The 21191-nt window shown below is 41.3% G+C and overlaps 3 protein-coding genes across 3 annotated transcripts in view; 1 reads left to right on the top strand and 2 right to left on the bottom strand.

Annotated features, from left to right (window-relative positions):
- Positions 1-786: 786 nt before the first annotated feature.
- Positions 787-7588, bottom strand: LOC131293833 (myoferlin-like). The gene is made up of 12 exons (XM_058321887.1): positions 7205-7588; positions 6994-7143; positions 6750-6932; positions 6405-6671; positions 5920-6333; positions 5663-5847; positions 5370-5594; positions 4693-5298; positions 4463-4583; positions 3272-3619; positions 3098-3198; positions 787-1021 (listed from the first exon to the last, which is right to left on the bottom strand). The coding sequence occupies exons 1-12, from the start codon at positions 7586-7588 to the stop codon at positions 787-789; spliced, it is 3219 nt and encodes a 1072-aa protein (XP_058177870.1).
- A 20-nt stretch (positions 7589-7608) lies between these two features.
- LOC131293832 (otoferlin-like) lies at positions 7609-9730 on the bottom strand. Its single transcript, XM_058321886.1, has 7 exons — positions 9539-9730; positions 9332-9479; positions 9111-9273; positions 8921-9047; positions 7953-8144; positions 7715-7866; positions 7609-7672 (listed from the first exon to the last, which is right to left on the bottom strand). The coding sequence occupies exons 1-7, from the start codon at positions 9728-9730 to the stop codon at positions 7609-7611; spliced, it is 1038 nt and encodes a 345-aa protein (XP_058177869.1).
- A 5098-nt stretch (positions 9731-14828) lies between these two features.
- LOC131291995 (tetraspanin-18) overlaps positions 14829-21191 on the top strand; it is a 31175-nt gene continuing 24812 nt past the window's right edge. The window contains exon 1 of the mRNA XM_058320765.1: positions 14829-14938. The gene's annotated coding sequence lies outside the window, so the exon portion shown is untranslated. The remainder of the gene's footprint in view (positions 14939-21191) is intronic.

Raw genomic sequence — 21191 nt, 5'->3', positions numbered from 1 at the left:
TTCTATAGAGCTCACAGTCCTTATAAAGCCTTTGAAGATATGTACAACATAAAACCATAGTTTCTTGGCGTTTTTGCTGGTCAAAACCTACCCACCAACCAACTATTCCCCACCCATTCTAGGCAGAACTTCCCTCCAGGCCAGAGAACGTCGATCTTATCGCTCATTACATTAATGGGTCTCGGGACAGTTCCGGTTCGGTACGCTTCCCTGCTTTTTTTTATTCTGTTCCCGACCCTGGCCATTTTCTCGTCCGGATAATACTGAAAGGGTGTAGCCCGGTACCGAGCTGTCCCGATGCCCATATATCAGCGGGTTTTCTCAATCTGTCATCGGTTTCGCTCATAATGGATGGTGATTTTACACACATGTGGAAAGCTTCTCTGGCGCCGTAGTTTAATGGGGCGTTAGATCGCTAAACCCCAAAATGTTCAACAGGTGCTCGAATGTGTTCTTTTTCCGTAACATGAAACCTTGCCAACGAGGGAGTTTTGGTCCTCTTTTCTGACGCAACATTCCATACCCTGTTACATTGGTGGTTCAAAATTGAGTCTGCCATCATCTGGCATCAACTTTTCACACCGTCCGTATAAACACACCTAGGCTCCCCCACATACGCCTAATACAACTCTGTCTATATGTATTGAAACGGAAAAGAAAGTCTACAAACGTATCAGCTAAATAATTACCCGTTTTAATTAGATAAGATACCAAAGCACCGATAAGCCCTTCCGTGAACGTTGCGTTGAGGTCCTTCTGGCTGGATGTCGTTCAGGGGGAACCAGTCTATCCATTCGAGACCGACGACCTGGACTCGCTACTCCAACCTGTGGATGACTTCCGCTGGTCGAGCGTTCGCATCATGAAGACCGTCGGCAGGTTCACCACCAATCCGTAGGCCAGCAAGCATAGCAGCAGCATGACTCCTACCCACACGAACGACCTGCGAACCCGGGGCCAGAGGAGTTTGTTGAACGTTCTAGCCGGTTGCTGCAGCCAGTTGAAAGAAACCTCCGGTCGGCTGCGAGGTGCGACATAAGATGGAATACAGGAATGCGATTAAGAGATGAGAAGGAGATGAAAACAGAGGTGCGAACCTAAATGCAACGGGAATAATTCTCCGGGATGTGTCGTTTCCACAAGAGTGGTTCTGAATCGTTTCTTGTCAGCACGTTCGAAAACGCCGGTGTAAACTAAAGACTGCCAGAAGGCTAGCTATTGTATTGTTCGCTTTTTTGGGTGTAGTTTTATGCAGAAGTTTATTACATCAAAATCACTGGTTTAATGAAGAGTGAAGACCGTTATCAGCTTCTATAGTATGAATACTATTTTCATACTTCATTTTCTATATCAGCGTTATTGTTTCATTTTCATACACAGAATATAGTGACTATCCTGCGCTTATGAAGATGAAGGTATTTTCACAACACAACAGGCTTAGCAAATTGTGTATTAAGAATGTTTTGATACAAATTTTTACTTAGGACAATATGTAACAAACTTTGGGTAAGTGCTTTGGGGTTAGTATATTTATCCCAATATACTACCTAAGAAAACCAATTATGTAGCCGAATCTATAAAACAGTCTCTTTGAAGACTTTTCTATCAAAATACATCACCGCACGACCACGCTATGCCGCGTTTAATTGAAAATTGGGGAGAAAAATGATTTGGCATATGGGGAGAAAATGCCTTTCTGGACATTTTACGATGCTTTTTTTATGATTTATGGTTAAAGAAACCAGGTTCTTATTAAAACGCTTAAACTTAATCCGACATTAAAGACATGTGTAGGCATATATTGCTCCAAGGAGCAATCTACAACAAATCAACTGTGACTCTAGGAGGTGGGAAGTAATAAATTTTGTTTTGTTTCATTTTGAATGTGCTTTATGCTTGCGTTTTGATGAGGTGGTGTGCTTTGGCTGCTTTTAGCACAATGTTAAATTATATGTTAAGAACCGTAACGCAATCGCTCGAATGTAAGTCTTTAAAATATATGTTTGAACATAAAACATTACTGCTAAGTTTTACGAAGTTTTACATCCTAATCCGAATTTTATCTCGTTTTCTCTGATAAATTTCAATAAAGCGTAACTATTGTACCAAATTTTTTATTTTGGTATGGTATGGTAATTGGCGCCCATGGCGCAACGGTAGCGCATATAATAATGTAATAATAATAATGTACTAAATGCATTAACGGAATTAACTTCATTGTTTTGATTTTTTAAATATGATAACTCTGTCATAATTCTACAATTGAAATCTTTCTATTGTTGAAAATCTATTGTCAGTGTCATAAGATTTATCAAGATAAAAAAGTATCGATTTACCTTTAAGTAAAAGTATAGATCATCCAATGCTGGCCATAATGTGAATAAATCTCGAAATATTTTGGTTAACATTTAGTGGTAATGTCTAGAATAGCGAAGTGAACGACCATGCGTCTCCTTTAAAAACTACTTCAAAATTATTTTATAATTTCTGGTCAGGTTCAATATCGAGAAAATCTTATAATCTTATAAGTCTTTCTGACTTATTGCTGTTATTAAGTATTTCGAATTTTTAAATGTTATTAGCGAAAAATTCTGCTTTTATTAATTTTGCTTGTATTTTAGCTAAATTGTAAGTTCTTAAAACTTAGTTAAACAAAATGTTAAAAAATTCCAATGAAGATTGAAAATAACAGTCATTATGTCAACATCATGCAATTTACCAGGAAAATACAAATAAATAAAAAAATAGTTCAGATAAATAGCGACAATTTTTTATTGGTTTTCGATAGTGTGCGTTCCAAACAAAACCCTAAGGCCTAAACTAGCGCTGTCCTAAGTGGAAACGATAGATCCCAAATAATTTCCCCGAGGACAGCCCAACGTCGGCATTTAATTGAGACAAATGGTTCAACGGGTGAAACCATAAAAATGGGCACAAACTATATGACGGCAGGCCGGTGGGTGTGTTCGGTTTTGACGCACTGCCTTGTACGGATTCGTACCATCGATGACGAAAAAGCTAATCTGCCGAATCGGCCATGGGACATGTTTACGCCAGAAGGGCAATAATGGCCGTCTTCGGCACCATGTATACTTACAGCGGATCGGGAAGATGTTGCGGTGATTCACGACCCCTGCCGACCGGTGTCTGAGTGGCATCTTCTTTGCTGAGAATCTCCAGCTCCAGCTCGATTTTTCCCTTGGAAGTTTTTGTTTAGTGAACAAGAAAACAAGGTAATAACACAAACCTAATATCCGATAAAGATATTTACCGTCAACGCAAGGGTGTTCCGTCGTTGGCGGTTCCCGGTTTTGTCACCACTCGACACCACGTGTTGGTTGCCATGCACCGGAAACCATCCGCGAACGTGGCGCCGGTGGAAGAGGTTCAATAAACTGTGCCTGCTTCCGGTTCCGGTCAAGGATAGGCCTCTGTCCAGCTTACACCTTTCGGCGGTGGGCGCTGGCGGGGGTAGACGCGCGAGGTTCAGATCCACCGTCCCGAGAAAATCGTCCGCCGAGAACGAGTCATTATCCCAAACCTGCACCGTTAGCACTGGAGGAAACTTGAGTTCGGTGTCGTATTGCTCGTAGAAGGCTTTTTTGCGACGAACCACCAGCTAGGAATGTAATCAAATCTTAATTATCAAAGTTATCCCGTGCGGCATTAGGAACTGGTAACCTGTTCCCACCGCCCCACGATGGGATAAGAGTCGGACATTTTGGCGAAAAATCTAAGCCTTTCTATGGAAATGTCACAACAGTTCAGATAAGAAAAAGGTTTAGAATAAATTAAATAAATTGATATTGTTGCGTTTGTACTCTGTCAAATTCGAAAAAAAGAAAAAGTATAATTTTGAGATATTTTTAACGCAATGCCGCAATAAACGAATTGATTGCTTTAAGTTTCAGCATTTTCAAATATATCTTTTTAATAATGTTGTCAATGGTTATTAAATAAAATTATCTCATTGGAACAGCTACAAACATTAAATAAAAATGGTTTTGTAGGCAAATGGAGAAAAAACACGAAATTTTCACAACATCAACCTAAACATGTAAACTAAAATTTTGAAAAATTCATTCGCCTGAATTTGCCCCTTTTTAAGATACAAAGATGATCCAAAGCTATGGTGCGTATCAAATCAGAAGGCGATAAAAGCAACGCTTTGAAGCAATGCAATGCTATAACAAACATGCTTTTTAAAATATTGGATTATTTTTTTCCTAATACAGTGGCGCCATCTGGAACTCGAATGTAGAAACTGTTATGATTGTTAAAAATAGTTTTTGTTGTAAATAATCAAATTCGTTGTAAAATTCGTCAAAAATGACCGCCTGGTTGTTCTACCTTATCCCATCGTTCAACCTTTCCCCCGGTAATAATTAGTGCGTACACCGGTAGCCTCTCAAGATGTGGCAGCAAATTTGGAAATCAATCAGTTTGCGACGGTTACACTTACCATACCGTCAGCGGGGGAGTAGCGAAACGGAAATATCATGCGCCAGTTGAAGTTCCCTTCGCCGGTTAGCGAACGGTAATGAACGTCGGTGTGTTGAGCTTTGCTGAACTCCTGTAGCCAGCTGCAAGAATGAGATGAAGCAGAGCACGTGGCGGAACACGTGACAGAATAGAGTAGTTAACCCGACTGCTCCAACTCCCATATCTGACTGGTCGATGACCCCGACTGACCATTTAACGTAGATATCGCTCATTTCGGTGCCGAAAATGTTACGCTCGTCCAACACCACGTCGGCCGTATTCCAAACGATGACCCGAAGTTCGTGGGGCTGAGGCGGCTGCGGTGTGATGTCCAGCGGTTGCGGGTGAAGTTGACCGGGCTCGTAGACTTCGACCCACAGCTGAACCTTGCCCTGCTCAATACCGGCCCTCTTTGGGTGATAAAGAGAGCGCGTTTCCACGTGTTCGGGTGTCAACGGGAACCCATCGGGAAGTTCCTCGAAACGGTTCAAGGCCAGCAGGCAGAGTTGCTCCGTGACACACTCGGAGGCATCGATGGTTTCGGCTTCGAAATCAACGCCACCAACGGTTATACTTTGCCCCCTGATCGTCGGTTGACCCAGACCATGCTGGACGCATCGAGCCACCAACATCTCCGACGGCTTCGAGGCGTGGCGCCAACGGTTGGATCCGGTGGACCGGTAACGCTTCGGCAGTCCAAACCCTGGAAGATGTTTACTCCAGAACCGGTCCTCGATGTCGATGCAAGTGCTGCCGATTAAATCGTCCGGCGAGGTAAAGTCCCGATCGTATATCGAGAGATGTAGAATTTGATCCCTAAAGTTTGAATAAACATAACGATAGGTGTTTCTAGCTTTAAGAATGTTAAGTTCTGCAAGGTTCGCTACCTTGGTAAAAGTCCGCGCATTTCAAAACGTCTCCCAAACACCGGAGATGACTGGTTCGGAATGTAGTACGCCCGGTCCCGAACGCACTCCTTGCCGTATGTTAACACAATGTATGCATCTGACTCCGATGCGATGTCCCGAGAGGTAAGATTCAGAGCCTGCACAACGTAGACGACAACGGTTACTTCCACAGGTTCGCGAATTCTTGACGTTCCGTTTTCAATGCTTTAATAAAGACTAATACGTGATGCACAGTTGTGATTCCTAAAACTAGTTAACCAAAGATATCTTACTCGATTGCTTGTTGTGCAGGTGTTTCTTTAATAGGAGTGAATGTAATTTTACACTTTAAGACTCCATACATTGCTTTTTTCCGCTGCAATTCTTTACTATTTTTAACTTTGTACAAAGGATAACTTCCACTCCAATCCCTGAATCCATTGAATTTAGGATCTTTTTCAAGCTCGGTAGTGTAAATCTATTGAGATTTGAGAATAAAAATAAGTATCAAAGTAATAAAATCAAAATTTACATGTTTCAACTTTCTTACCTTCACCATTGGTTCATGGCAATCTTCTGGTACAAGACTTTTATAAAAACTCGTCCACCAGGTACCTTCATCGGTTGAAATATTTTTCTGTGTTGGAGCAGTTTGCTCTTTCAGATTTCGTAGATTTTGAAAAGGGGTTTGCCAAACCGAAACAACCTTCGTCAAATGTGTGAGAAGATTATCGGAAAGTTGGTAAGGGACATTCGTCGCATGCGAGGGATTGGTATTATCGTCTACAAGATCAACGATGGTGGAATTAACAGAGCGAGCTACGGATCGTTGCCTTGGATAGACAATGGATACATCCGAGTGGTTGATGATAGCCACTCCAATCGTTTTGTTTCGATTCACATCGGAGTAATCAAGATGCTTAATCACAATAAGAGGCCAGTAATGCGAATTTGACGGAAGGTGCTGTTAATTGGAGAAAAAAGATAATTATCATCTATCGTTCTGCACTTTGAAACTTTATCATTTACTCTTACCAAGGTGCATGTTATCTTCTCGGCGGGAAAATTTGTACTCCCTCCATAGCAAACACCGGAGACCCCGCTGCACAAATCAATTTCCCCAATCATGACCTTCATAATTGATTTATATTCTTCCGGACGCATTTTGAAGTTCAATTGGCGCAATCCGAAAAATAATATTTCCATTTGATAGAGATACATTGTTGGAGCAATTGCTTGTGTTAAACCAGGAGTGACCAAGATGTCAGCATCCGAGTCACGATTGCTCATCGATGAAGGAGCCTTTCAAAGATGTAAATTGATATGAAACAACGTTACCTTTATTTCATCATTCAACATTGTTCATTGTGCAATGCTTACCTTAACAACCTCGCTTGAAAGCAGGACTTCAGCAGTTCGAACTCCCATTTTGTAAAATGGAACCCACCGTAAGGTAGTTCGCAAAAGATGGCTGAAGTTGGTTGATTCTACCGACGGAAGCTCGTCAACCATTTCGGTTCTATCAATAATGTCTGATTCTATCCAGCCAATTCCTATTGTAGTCTGAGAATGCTTTCATTATTGATGGATTTCTTTAAATTTGAAGAGTTTTTAATCAGCTTACCGTTTCCTTTCCCTCAGCTTGCAAGATACACATTATTGTGCACCTTTGTTCGTGTTGTTGTTCGCTTGATTGGACTTTTAAATCCATATAAGGAACATTTATAAACTGCATCGTTTCATTCCAACACGGAGAAACGGTTTTAGTAAATGCCTGCAATGAGATTTACTTGTTGTATATCTTTTATGGTTTCACACGAACATTCTAAACATACAATGAGACTCGAATGGTAATTTTCGAATGAAACCGTCAACTTCACATTGCATAATTCCGTTTCATCGAAACCGGAATAGATACGGCCTTGATACACATGCACCTTGCAGTTCAGTTGCCATGACTTCATGTGATTTTCCGCCGGTCTGTCAATCGTTCCGTTCGTCAAGGGACTTTCCGGTGCAAAAGCACTGGCACCCTGCGGGATTTGCTCGTGGGCGTCGGTACCAATCACCATAACATAGTCCAGCTTGGCGTAGATGCAACCGCAGTGGTCAGGACATGAGTGATTGCAACTTATCGACCTCGGGAGGATTGCGAGTCGTTTGCCAGTGCACGAGCCTGGCAGATGCGAAGGGCTTGGTGGAAGAAGGTAATCGGCCATACTGAAACGACTGACGGCCTCTACCGTCGCTTGTCCGGAAGGGCGGCAGAGGTGTAGTAGCACATCTGGGTAGCCATTTTGCTCCTAAAGGAAGGGAAATTATTTAGCAAAGTAATAGAAACTCACTTTGTATGCTTGCGTTGATTTACATCGTGGCCGATTTGGGAGATCGATGTTTTGATGTGATTAAGCTCGCTTTGCATACGTTTAACTTCGTCGGAATCAATCTCTGAGAACATTTGGGACTTTAATGTTGTAACAGTTGCTTTATGCTGACCCTGTTGAGATGTTGATAAGAGAAAATGCAAAAATGAAATATACTGCTGGAACATGTAAGATTCAAAGTACATTTGGTTCTACTTACCAACTGTTGCAGGGTATGCATTTTTCTCATCTGATCCCATTTAGTGCTTTTTCTGTACACGCTATTGCTTACCATATTGAGCGTCGAATCAAATGCCATCTCTACATCGGAAGTTAAAGATACTAGGAGTTCCTTACTAACAACCATGTCTTGATCCCTCTGGGCATCCAAATGTTCCAGCAGAACGATTAGCTGTTTGAGTTTTTCAAGCAAAATGTTTGTGGCATACGTAATGAAATATTTATGCCGATAGTCAGGCACCTGTATCTTGACCGATAAATGTAGAGGGTATGTATCTTCACCTGAGGTGTTTAAGATACTAAACGATTCAAAGTTTTCCATCTGTAGTCTGAGGGTTTTCGAGCGCATTTCCGCACAGGTCAGATAGAGCATATTATGTTGGGTGTTCGGTTGCGAAAAACGATGAACGTTAATTAGGTAGAATTCAATCAGAAACCTTTCTTCCTCCCAATATTTTGTATCCAACATCGGTTCGTAGATATGATCAATTTGAATTTTTTTTGCAGGCATCGATAGCGCGGAAAGTTCCTCGGTGTTGATGGAAAGTAATATTTTGCCAACGTAACGCGAGTCCTGAGCTCCGGTATAAAAATAAACCATCGTAGGTCCAAAAGTTGGCAGTTGATCTGAAAAAAAGTTGTAAACTGAATAATTATGTGTTACAACCAGAGGTATGTTTCATACTTACAGAAACCCTCAATGTTTCTTGAAATTGATTCAAACTGAATTTCTTTGACTGATTTCACACTTCGGTAGCAACAACTGGTTGTTAATAATTTGATCACAAGCGTCTGGTTCATAGAAGGAAACGTCCCGAAGAAGGACATTCGTTCGTTCCATCGATAAGCTTTTCCATATGAGCTGGGTTTTGTACGAATCTGATGAATTCATATTTTATATTAGGATGAGTGTGTTTCTGTCAATCTTACCGTTTGTGGGAATCTTACCGATAATCCTGCAAATGAAATACAAACTACGTACTCATCGCTGATTTTAAAATCTCCACTAAAGATGTTACAGCAGTATCGTACGCGACGAGGTTCATTCTTGGAATCGTATGGGAGCAGCTTATTGCTGAAAATGTTAGAATGGAAAATTAGGGAAAAATTCCCGTGAAGCCTCCCTTGTTTCACAAACCTTTCAATATCATCAAAGTCGAATTCACTGAAAACAACTGGTACGGGATTTTCTAGCGACGATGATATCGCAATGTCGATTAAGAGGTATCCACGATTCAAGTCGCTCGAAGCTGCCCGTCCAATTGGTTCAAATGTCGCCCATTTTTTGAAAACCGCATGATCTGGAACAAAAAAAGACTGGTCGTATCTATTTCGCATGGCCCAACATACCAAACTCACCCTTTTGATTCCACACTGTACGAAGATCCACAGTAAACTCTCCGAGTGATGATTTCAGCGATGTATAGATGGACGATCGGTACAGGATGAAGTGGAGGGTTTTCCGAAGTAAAACCTTTTCAGAGCAATGCAATTCAAAGGCAAAGTACTGCAAAATCAAGAATTTGATGAATGGACTAGTGCAAGATGTACTAATTTGTAAATTACCTCATTAAAATACGGATTCTCCGTTCTACTGGCAGTCTTTGTTCGTTTGTACTTGCCGTTCAAAGAAACCATTACGAAGGTATCGGAATTGAGGATTTTTAAATGACGTGCTTTATAAATTGTAACTGACACAAGGAAATGTTGTTCGGAGTTTAGCAAACAGTGAGGATTTTCCTCTGAATACGACGCCATTTCGTTGTATGTTGTTTTCAATGTTCAAGCTTCAATGCTGTTCTTCATGTCTGGTCTACTTAGATCCAACAGTACTTTGACGTTTGACAAAAATTACATGTAAAAATGAAAGTGAGTAGAAGTTCTACTAGGGTGTCCCCGAAAGTATAAGCACGATTTAAAAACTAGCTAAAAAATAAAACCTGTTCCAGAAACTGAATTTTTGTTTCATAAACTGTGTTTAGGTTCTGTTCTGGACTACTTGTGGAAAAACAAAATTTAAAAAATTTAATCGTATGCTAATGACCGCTCTTTTGATCTGTCGCCTCCGATATGGCTCAGCACAGACTTGTCGTGAACGTTTTTCGACACTTTTGAACGGTTTTACAGTTTTTTTTTTGAAAACTGTCGATGTTTTCCGTAGTTTTAACATGTTTCCTCAAGGGTGCTTTCGTTAGCGCCCAAAATATCTCAATTGGTTGGGTCTTGGCCGACTCATCGTCGAGCTGATGAATAAGGATTTGCTGCACCACAGCTTGTCGTACAGCTTTCCGGGCCCGATATTTAACACATGCGGCCTGATTTACACTTCGTTTCGATTTTTTTTTTGTTTTTATACTTGGACATTGGCACATTGGACGTTACTTTTTGAGGTACCCATTTGTTGAGCCACATCGTGAATGGAACTTTCCTTTTTTTGCTTGAATGCTTTTGCTCTTTCCCGGTTCAACTGTTGGTCGATAGGACCAGATTTTTGACCACTTTTCGACGTATCCTCGAAGCTGGACTCCTCCCGCAACTTTTGGATGGCGGTTCGTACGGATCCGATACTCACACCTACCGATTTCGCCAATTTCCTTAGCGAAATGCTAGGAGTCGAACACCATTTGTGCAGAACGCTTTTGCGCTTTTTGACGGAAATGCCTCGCGTTTTAACAGAAACGGTTGAAAAAAATAGTTTCGATGCATTATCTGGTTGGTTTGAATGTAAACAATCAAACACTCGAAGAATCAACTGTTTGGCGTCATCCGTTTTCCATAAACGTAATTTAGAAATCGTGCTTATACTTTCGGGGACATCCTTTAGAAAATAATATGTCTGGTGTTATTGATAGTTTGAATAACCTGCCGTAAGACAAATTGAATAGATTTTATTAAATTGCTTAATTTATTTTTCCAATATTTTTTCATTTCATATGCGAACTGATTTTGGCTTACTCTGTTTTTCGGCGGGTTAAAAATTTAATAACATTTTTGTTCTCAAAATGGTTGCCTTTGCCTGATTCAACTTTTTAATATGATTTAAACATTTGAGCAGAACAACCAACCATCTTTGTTGGTTTAACGGAACACTCCTTTGTATAACCGAAGAAGTCGTAGAAATTATGAATGATTTATTGAGACCTTATAGTTATACAAAGACATACTTTTTAGTTTATTGTTTTTCTCACGTATTCCAGTCATGCTTTCAAAATAAAACAGTAAAAGTGAACAATTTTGAATTAAAAATCTGCCCCTAGGTGGCACTACCTTCTAACGGTTAAGTTTAAAAAATCAAATTCAAATCAGAATCGCTGAATAACCGGTTCAGCAAATGCAACCAAGGTATTTTTAGCAAAACGGTTGGGTATAGCTTTGCTAGAATTACCTCGGCTAAATTGTAAAAAAAAATAAAATTTTTAAAAATTGGTCTCTTCGCCTAGTGTTGGGAAAATTGATTCCCGACTGAGTCGAGTTCGAATCCCAATCCGTCATATCATACATGCACATCTAACTTGCCAATTTTTCATATGATTTGTTTTACTCACTGAATGATTTACGTAAGAATATAAGCATATTTGACTTTATTCTCCTAATTATATTCAATCAACACGAACACTCCGGGGAGATTTCCCTCCCCGGGCTAGATTTTCCTCTTCCTACTGGTTCACATTAAGCACCTGAAGCTATGCAAAGCGCGACGCATGCATTCTTTTCGAATATTTGATCGCTAACGGTTCGCTTAAAAGACCATAACGGTTTAAACTAATCACGCAGTGGAGGTTGAATGCGGGTTAATATACTTTTACATGTTAAGTTACTAGTAACTAAACTATACCACACATGATGGACAGCATGAAACAATGAGTTTAGCCCAAGAAATGATTTGGAAACGGCGGCGCGCCCGCAGCGAGCGAAGCGAGCGGACTGCGCTAGGTCTACCGAAAAAGAGAGTTTATTATAGTTTTGAGAAATGAGAGGGGCCCGTGGGCCCCCCTCATTCCGCACCCCCTAGGTTGATTGCGTAGCCGAAATTAACGGTACACACTACGGTTCAAATACTCGGAGGTTGAATTTAACGAATTAATGTATCACCAATTGCATACATTCAGTTTAAACGTACACAAGAGGTGTGGCCACGATCGAAAACATGGCGGCCGGGGCCTCATTTACTCTTTTACCGGCATTTATTTTGTTTCAAGATCAAATATGACAGCGTTATCATTTGAATTGAATCCGTTGTGGATCACTGAAACAGTGAAGCAAGTCCTTTTGATGTTTTTTTATCAGCTTTAGGCCAGGAGCTTTATCGCGACATGAACATGTTGAAGCTATGATAACATTTTTTACAAAAACCACCTCGGGCTGTGATGGCTAATGTAATGTATTTGAAGCTAGATTGCAACGACAGGTAAGGAAACTGGTACTTGGCGTCCATTTTTAAGGATATTACAATCCATCTAACGTTTTTGAGACATTCAACTCCAAAAGCCACGGAGCCATGACCCAAGGAGAACCCTGCTGCACTTGCCTACCAAAGGTATCCATGCCTACCTAAAAGAACCTTGCCGAGTGTATTTTTGGTAGGCATGGACACCTCATAACCTACCAATAATTTGTTTTGGGAGGCACCGCAGTGGAAAGAGGTACTGGCTGTCAAACCTTTGTTTGTTTACTGTTTACTGTTTACTGTGCAAGTCTGGCCAACTAGCAAGCATTCGAAAACAGGAAGGGACGATGACCCTCATCGACAGGTATAGAAACTGCAACGCAGTGTAAATAGTTGGTCGGTGGCCAACGGACTTCGCGGCGATCATCGGTTGTTACCGGTTGTAACATAGTATCGGTGGCCAGTGTTCGATAGCAGCGCTTGGATTGACCGACTCGGGGTGGTCAACCGGGGCCGTGTTAACTCGCATCAGACAGTAAGTACGTGTGTAAGAACCCACAGCAGAGAGTTCTTACTGATGATGATTTGTCCGTGCTTTTCACACATTTCAGGGTCTCGACAAGGAGGAAGAAGCGGCTTGAAATAATCATCAATACGTTCTACGTGTTTTCACTGGCCATGACGGAGTGCTGCTGCACATCGTACATCGAAGGAGCCTGCTACGATCCGTGGTCGCTGTTTGCCAGTACGAACCAGAGGAGGCGTCGGACGATTTCTGAACATTTCCCATGATTGCCTACCGAACCGGACGATATATATATAATATTATAGATGTATCAAAATAATAAAACAATCAAAAATATTTTCCTGTATGAAAATAATTATTATGGGAAAGAAAAGATATCCTGAACCCAGCTCATATAATCTACTACGAATGGGTATACGTTTTTTACGCGTATAGCCAGAAATAGGTGTTATAAACACGTTGCACAGTCACGTTGTCAAAACAGTTCTCTTTTGCGGTGTCCCGCAAGTATCAGGAGAATTGTTTTACCCTTCTTTTCAGAAGTGTTTTACATCCAAAATTGCATAGGAAATCTGCTGCAAAAGAAGGTGTAAAACACTTCTGAAAAGAAGAGCGATCAGGTCTCAAGAGAATTCTTTTACATCAAAATGACGCCAAAATTTCTCGTTGGGGACCCCATGAGAGCTGTTTTATTCACTGGTTCAGGTTTACATGACCCACCACTAGCTCACCCTTTTCACCGTTCGTTTACTAGAAAAGATGGAACTAGAAAAGATGGACAAAATGTAATATGCTACTTGAGACAAACATACGTGTCTTAAAAAGAACTTTCGTTTGAGGAACCATTTGTGGAAATCGGTCAAGGAACTAAAAAGTTATGCGAGAATTGGCTTTTGTAACGTAAATAGGAAATCAAGGTTGCTTTACCTTTTCGCCCCCTCGGGCGAACACGTTCCCACCTGTGGTTTTTATCAAAAACAAGAAACTACGGTAAAATCTACCTTTTACAAAACTGCACGTCTTCTAAAGACCTTTCATTTGAGGGGTTGCTGAAATTACCGAGGCACTAAACAGTTATTAACGAATTAGTTATTTCAGTCATTTTTCCGAGCTGTCAACTTTGCGCGCTTTGCTTCGTCGGATTTCCCACACTACTTGTCAGTTTGTTTCCGACGATCGTCGAGCGCGGTTGTGTGTGAAGAGTGTTGTTCCCTAGTCCGGTTCATTAGTTAGGCATCGGTTTGTTTATTGCAATGTCGAAAACCTGTTTGCATCCGAAGCCAAGCGGCCGCGTGCAAAGTTCCTGAAACGTGCTCAGAATTGAACGTTTCCTCTTTCACTTCGATCGCGTGTGTAGAAGGGCAAATTTGTGTATGCGGTTTTCTGCTCAAACATATTGTCGCGGGAACTTCAGCATCAGTTCAGCAAGCCATTCAACGTGGGTCGAAGTTGTGGAGTGGTGGGAAAGAAGGGAGAAGTAAGCGGGGGAAGGTTTACGTTTTGATCTTCTCGGCACTCTCGCCTTGCTCTTCTTGATCTCGCTAGACCTTTGACTTGGATTTTATGGAGAATTTAAATTCAAATTGTGTTCATTCATATGCGTCGTATCTGGTTAGAAAAACATGTGTGTAAAACAAGTGAACAGAGTGTAGTGAACGTGGAAAAAAAGTAACATATTTGGCTGATTCGAGTAAATTGTGGTGATTTTTAATTAAGATTAAATTTGTTTGTAACAATCCGGTTTAAGTTTTATATCTTAACTTAGCGAATTCAATGAATCAATTGTGCTTTGCGATTGAAAAATAGCCAAAAAGTAATGGAAATACCAAATGCATGAACTTGAAAATTTGTTTTGTGTGCGAAAATTTACACAGATCAGAGTCGTTTTCGCAAACTTAATTCGACATTGTGTATTAATAATAGCTTAATGTATTCATTTTAACAGATTAGCCGTGCTATATTTGTGCAAAAAATTGAGTAATCATTTTCTAAAGGAATATTCTGTTATATCACAGCCTAAGAAACGCGAGAACACATTAGCAGCTGAAACTAGGTAAGCATTCCTTTGGTTTTTTTTTTTTTGTAAACAATGTTCGGATCATTTTAATTAAATTTAATCGAATAATATTTTTTGCGTAAAGTGAATCATCTCATTGTTCTAAACCGCATAACGAACGACTTTTTGCAAGTACCAAATATATGTTAGGCACTTCCTGCAGATGGCAACCTCATGGCATCGTGCTATCGGTCCCCGAGTGGTAATCAAAATGGCGAAAATTCCAATTCAACAGCATGACATCATTTCGCGCCGTTCCATGCACACTTGCTGGAACAACGTGTTGAAATCATCTGTTCTTTTTGCATATTTTTCGCCAAAGCGATCCATAAGGACACCCATCAGTGCACACAGTATCGTTGGATCTGGCATTGATAACACCTGACCCAGAGCGAATAAACCACAAGCCACAATATGGTAATTAAGGTTCGTTAGTGTTTTCACCACTTCTCTCTTCATCTGGATGATGATCATAGTGGTAAAGATCCAGAATATATCATCAGTAAATTAAACGACAGTACTTGAAGGTATAAAAATAGATCAACTCAAAAAAACGATATTCAGTTATTCATCATGCAATGGCTCCAACTGATCAAACAGCATATACTGAGCGAATGCAAGGTAGGGAACTTCAAGATCGTTGGAGATCTAAGTTCTTCTTCTTTTTACTAGACTTTTTTTCACTTTGATACAAAGCATACTCGGTCCTCTCGCACAGGATAGATACGCCGTCAGGTGGTCAGCATCCTCCGTAAGTTATTTTTCTGAAATAGATTTTCTAGTACAGATTTCTACAAGCTGTAGTTTCGCTGTTAAAATACACAGTATTTTTGTATACTCTTCTCTTCTTTACTGTAAATGCATAAAAGAAAGAGTGAACCAAGGTCATTGCGCCGTAAATGAGAGAAGCCTCAATGAAAATGGATATTTCTATTCCTTGAGAAACTGTCAAAGGATCATTATGTGAGAAGGTGAGAACAATAAAGAGGAAGGAAGCGAAAGAGAAGCAACCCAGCGTTAGGGGACGCCGTGGCCAACAAGCGGCATACTTCCGGTGGTGTCGGGCGCTTTCTTACGATCAAGGAAACCGAAGAACCATCAGCTCAATGTCTCGATCGGCCGGTTTCCTGTCATCGTTCCCTCATTGCCGCCCATTCCGTTGATTAGAAGTCAATGAAGTTGGCTCAGCTCGAGTGGAGATTGGTTGAGGAGAAAACGTATGCTTCACACGTTGTCCTCGCCGTAAGCGAGCTTGCGGGGATTCGTAGACTTTCGTCGCATCGAAAGACGATGCCGGCATACGGTGGAACATAAACGCGGCACACGAAATTCAAGCCACGCCAGTCACGAAGGTCGTATCAAAAACAAAAAAATCATCTGGATTCAGTTTTCTTGCGCTCCGGACAAGATGAAACTCGAGCTCGTTCCAGTTTAAGGACCACCGCTTAAGGTTTGCTGCAACAGGCGACGATTTCATCGACTTTTTCGAAGCCCCGCTCAATGTGTGTGAAATTTTCAGCTCCCGATACAGGTCACCAAGCAGTATCTCGAGCTCTCGGGATACGAGCGAAACGAGGTTACGAAATTCAGCCCGGATCAAAACTGGTATTTTCACCCCATTCTCTTGCCGCGTTGCAGTTTGTGATCTTCGGGAATTTTGGTGACCGCAGCCTATATCTGTGTGTGTGTGTGTTTGCATGGTGACCAAGGAGTTGGATCTGAAATTATACCAGCGGCAGCTATTGCATTTTTACATTTCTGGACGCATATACCATAGGCGATGTTGTCCAGTGCTGGCGGCATGGTGTCGGTCGTTTCGTAATGGTCGAGTTCGTGTCGAAAACTGCAAGCCGGTTCCTATGGAACCTCCTTTCGGCGGGCCGAAATATGTTGCACAAAACCGAAACTGGTTGCACTCGAGCGCAGGTGGCCTGAACTGAATTTCTGCGCCAGCATTATGCAACTGGGATCATTGCTAGAGCGGAGTTACAATGTAGGAGTTATAACAAGTCCTTCTACGCAACGGTTGAGTGGAACAGTAGTTTAAACATAAGGTTTTACGTGTTTGACACGCTGTAATCGCTTATCAGTGTGTCCATGTTTTTGCGAAAACAAACCCCACTCGCCGATGATGAATCCCCAAACGATCAAATGTCAAATGGTAAGCGCTGGGAAGAGATGCGTTTAAAACCCTATTAGTGTTGAGGGCCTCACCGAACGCCGACTACCGACAGACATTATACGACTTCCTCTCACGAGTAAGCAATACGCGTCGAGCATCCTGCCGTAAGCTGTAAACCGATTGCTCCAGCAGTTGACTTCTAGATGTAATACGACACTTTCGCACACATTAGTTGGCAACTTTGTCGCATTTTCGTTTGTGGCCGTTTGAGGACCGTTTCAGGCACAACCTTTTCGGATTCGGTTTTAAACGGAGCTTATTTATTTTCCTCAAGATAGTACCGGTTTGACCGTTCACAAGGTGAAAGGGATCGATGAGCTTCGTCAGCTTTCATACTTAGCCTCTCTAACCTCTGACAAGAACTACCAACTCTTAGAGTTTCCAGTAAAAGCGCTCCGGTGTCATTTCGCAGCCCAACTTTTACACGTTTGTGTATTGCGTTTCAATGTCTCAACGATGTTGCTTACTCAATGCGCACCTCGGAGCGGAGAACTAAAGCCGCAACCGGTGGACGCTCCAAGGGACGGTGCTTTCAAAACATTTACATTAAGCAGGAGGTCGCCGGATCTAAGTTTCGGTCAGTCGAACGGCTACATATGTGTTGCCATTGGCCGTCACTCGCACTCTACCAGAGGAAGTCGGGTGCCTTTCTCCGGTGCATCGCAACTCGACCGGAACGTGGAACATGTGTCGCGTGGTGCCAACGACTCATCGCCGATGCACTTGTTCGTGCTGGTTTGGAACAAATCAGAGATTCGAGGAGAAATTGACGTCAAGAAAAGCGTAAATGTATAGATTTGACAATATAATATCGCGCAAACTTACGATATATAAAGCAAACAAGAGAACAACATAATACAAGAAATTTGTAAAACAACATTGTAACAAAATGATTGTATAACAACATACAATGTATATAGACTGTATTTGAAACCAAAAATCGTAGAAAATTATAAAAATAGTTATTATAAAGACAGCAGCAATCCACATTTCAAAACCATATTTGATTGTAATTGGTAAAAAATGCACTAAAACAGCGTGACAGTCGACGTGTTACAATTGTTGGTCAAATTAATCACTGTCGAGTTTTAAATGTCGGTCCCAGAACATCAAATCAAAGTAGAAGCTTGTTGTTGCTTCTTTATCTTATACTTTATACTATCTAGAAGAGTGTTTGACAAGTTTATATTATTAATTCCTTTTACTTTTTATTTTAATGTTCTTATAAGGTAAAAAAAATAATATTTTGATAAAAGAATGGTTCGTTCTAAATTTACACAAATTGTTAATATCAATCAGCACGTGTTCCCATGAATAATTTCGTTTCCTTTTTTTCTACAGTTTTGTTTACACAAAAACTTCTTATGCGCACTTTATTTTATCTGAACGCTATCATTACTGATTGGTGGTACTGTTGTGGTTCTACGAAGTAATTAAAATAAGAAACGATGCGATCCAACTGAAAGAAGAATGCGAACCCTTTCCTATCAGCAGAGGGAGTTTATTTCAAACACCAGTCTCTATCAGCTCGAATTCTGTTCCCACTTCATCGATCATTAGCGCCACGAGCATGACGATACTGTTGACTAAACTCTTCTCGGAGTTTGTCTTAATAAAATCGGAAGCAAACCCACCAACTATCGCCCGTATGAGTTTGTTTGACGAAGAACTGCTTGCCCATGGCGTTTTCTTGCACAACACCAAGGGTACTTACAAGCTGTGAATGATGTTTTCATTGTGTGTTTTCGTTTGTTAATGTTTAACTGCGCGGGGGAATCCGGCTTCCTCGATAAGAGTGCCATAACTAGATGTGGAAATAATCTCCCCTGAGCAATGTTAGTCAATACTGAAACTTGTAAACCAAACGATTTGGCTAAAGAAGATACAAAATTGTGGCTTCCAACGTCTTCACGTGCTCATGACGGAGTCGAGATTTGCGTTTTCCGCCACGACCTTCCGCCGGGCGAGATGTGTTAGTTTCCTCAATGTTTCCCTCGGTGGTTCGTTCTGGTTTCGCTTGACCTCTCGCCATAAATGCTTCCTGCGCCCATGCTTGCTTACTTTCATTCGATGCTGTTTATTTTTTTCCTTCACTCAACACCAAAGACCCAAAGAAGAGTCGGTGTGCACTTCTTGTGCGTCTCAGGCGGCCGCCAAATGGAAAACGCTGGCTGGAAGAAACAAGAAAAAAACGGAAAATAGAAGTACACATTAAATGCAACCAATTGCGACTGAGGGCCTCCCATGCAGCATAATTATGTTGACCGCACCGTGAGACGCGGCTGCAGCAAAGAATGGAATGTAATTTCCTTGGCGTCGCGCAAGGAGTGTGTTGGTAAGGCAGAAGCACACCACGGGCGACGACCCACATTAGTGTGTGTGTGTATGTGTACGTGCGTGGACACGAGAGGGTGAAAGGCTGAACGGCTTGTTGCTGCCCGTGAAAGGGGTCGCGTTCGCTAAGTGGTAAGCAGGCCGTAGCCAGGTTGGTTGGAAGACTGATTTCATTTTCCAGCCCGAACGCGGGGAGATTTCCTCGTAGAACGAACAGCAGTGGGACCCACCCTCGGTGGAGTGATCCCCTGATTCATGGTTGATTCATTACTTTGACAAGTACGCCACCCGCAAAACCGGCGGCCAAGGTGCGATCGGGTCGGGTTCCTATTTTTATGCTGCCTTATGTACGTGCCTTGCTGTGTTTGAGACGACGAAAAGATGAAGAGATCGCATGGCAGCGAGGGCTGTCCTTCCTGCGCAATCGATTTTGAATGGGTCCGAGAAATTAAACGTCCGACCCGACGACGGCAGCTACAACAATGATCCGAGAAGAAGACGCCAAAAATGGCGGAAGAGTGGAACCGCCGGACGAATTTATAGCACTCGGTTTCGCTTCGATGAAAAAGATGATAGGGAGGGAAGTTGTTGCCAGTGAGGCACGGTGGAAACGAATTTAGAAACCTAGCACGAAGCTCTTCTGAGGGCTGTAGAGTTGACCAGAACGCTGGCGCTCTCTTTCCCGAGCAGTACTTGCTAAACAGCATAAACACGCTGGCGCATGAATTTGCATAATGTGCAGAGCATGTTGTCGTGGACGATTGCTAAATTGCGATTTCCCGGTAAGCGGAGTCGCCTAATGCGCCATGTTTGATGTGTGTTTGCCTTTATCCTGATTAGCGGAACATTGTTTGAATATTCTATTGCGGTTTGCCAGCACAAGTGCTGGTTGGTGGCCGTTGGTACTCAGCATAAATGAAATCGCATCTCATATGCAGCGTATGAGTATGATGATCCGTGACGGGAAGCATGAACATTCGGCTAAATGGTTAGGCTTGGTACAGTTGGATGAGTTGTGGAGCCAAATTAATAAGTGTACATTGGATGTTTCATTTATGTTAATAGTGCTGCATAAAAAGGCAATTTCCTTGAGTTTAAAATTGTAAAATGGTATAGAATCTCATCACATTTGGTATGCTCAATCTGAGTAACAATTTAATTTTATAATCAAAAGTTAACAGTGGTATTCACATTAGGTATGCTCTATCTGAGTAACAATTACAGAGTTACAAATGATTGTGTAAATTCGTTTAATCTTAGCGGTCTTATAAAACTCTACTTTTAACTCGAACATGATTTGCTAAGGATAAGTTGATTATTCATATTTTCCTCACAATTTCATTAAATTTTCACGAACTGCAATGCTTTTAAAGAATAACATGTTTTTTTTTAAGCAAAGAGAACTAATTGGAACCAAAAAAAGTGTGAACAAAGTACAATCCTGGTTGTATCTTCTATCATCATCTCATCACCAGAGTTATGCTCTATCTGAGTATCAATATAATCGTTTTGTAACAATACAATACTCTACTCCACCTTGAACTCTATCATGATGTTGATAATTCAAATGGTTTTCTTTTTTTTTTGGGACAAATGGAAGGCAATTCCTTCGAAACATTATGTGTTCTTCTTTAGACGTTATTCATTCGAGACCCTTCAACATCCACAGATTTTGTATCACTGATTTGTGGGAAGTGTGTAAAAATAGGTTATGCTTCCCAAGACACCAAACCC

The sequence above is a fragment of the Anopheles ziemanni genome, chromosome 2 (genome assembly GCF_943734765.1).
Source record: "Anopheles ziemanni chromosome 2, idAnoZiCoDA_A2_x.2, whole genome shotgun sequence".
NCBI lineage: Eukaryota > Metazoa > Arthropoda > Insecta > Diptera > Culicidae > Anopheles > Anopheles ziemanni.
This window is presented reverse-complemented; position numbering and strand designations above follow the sequence as displayed.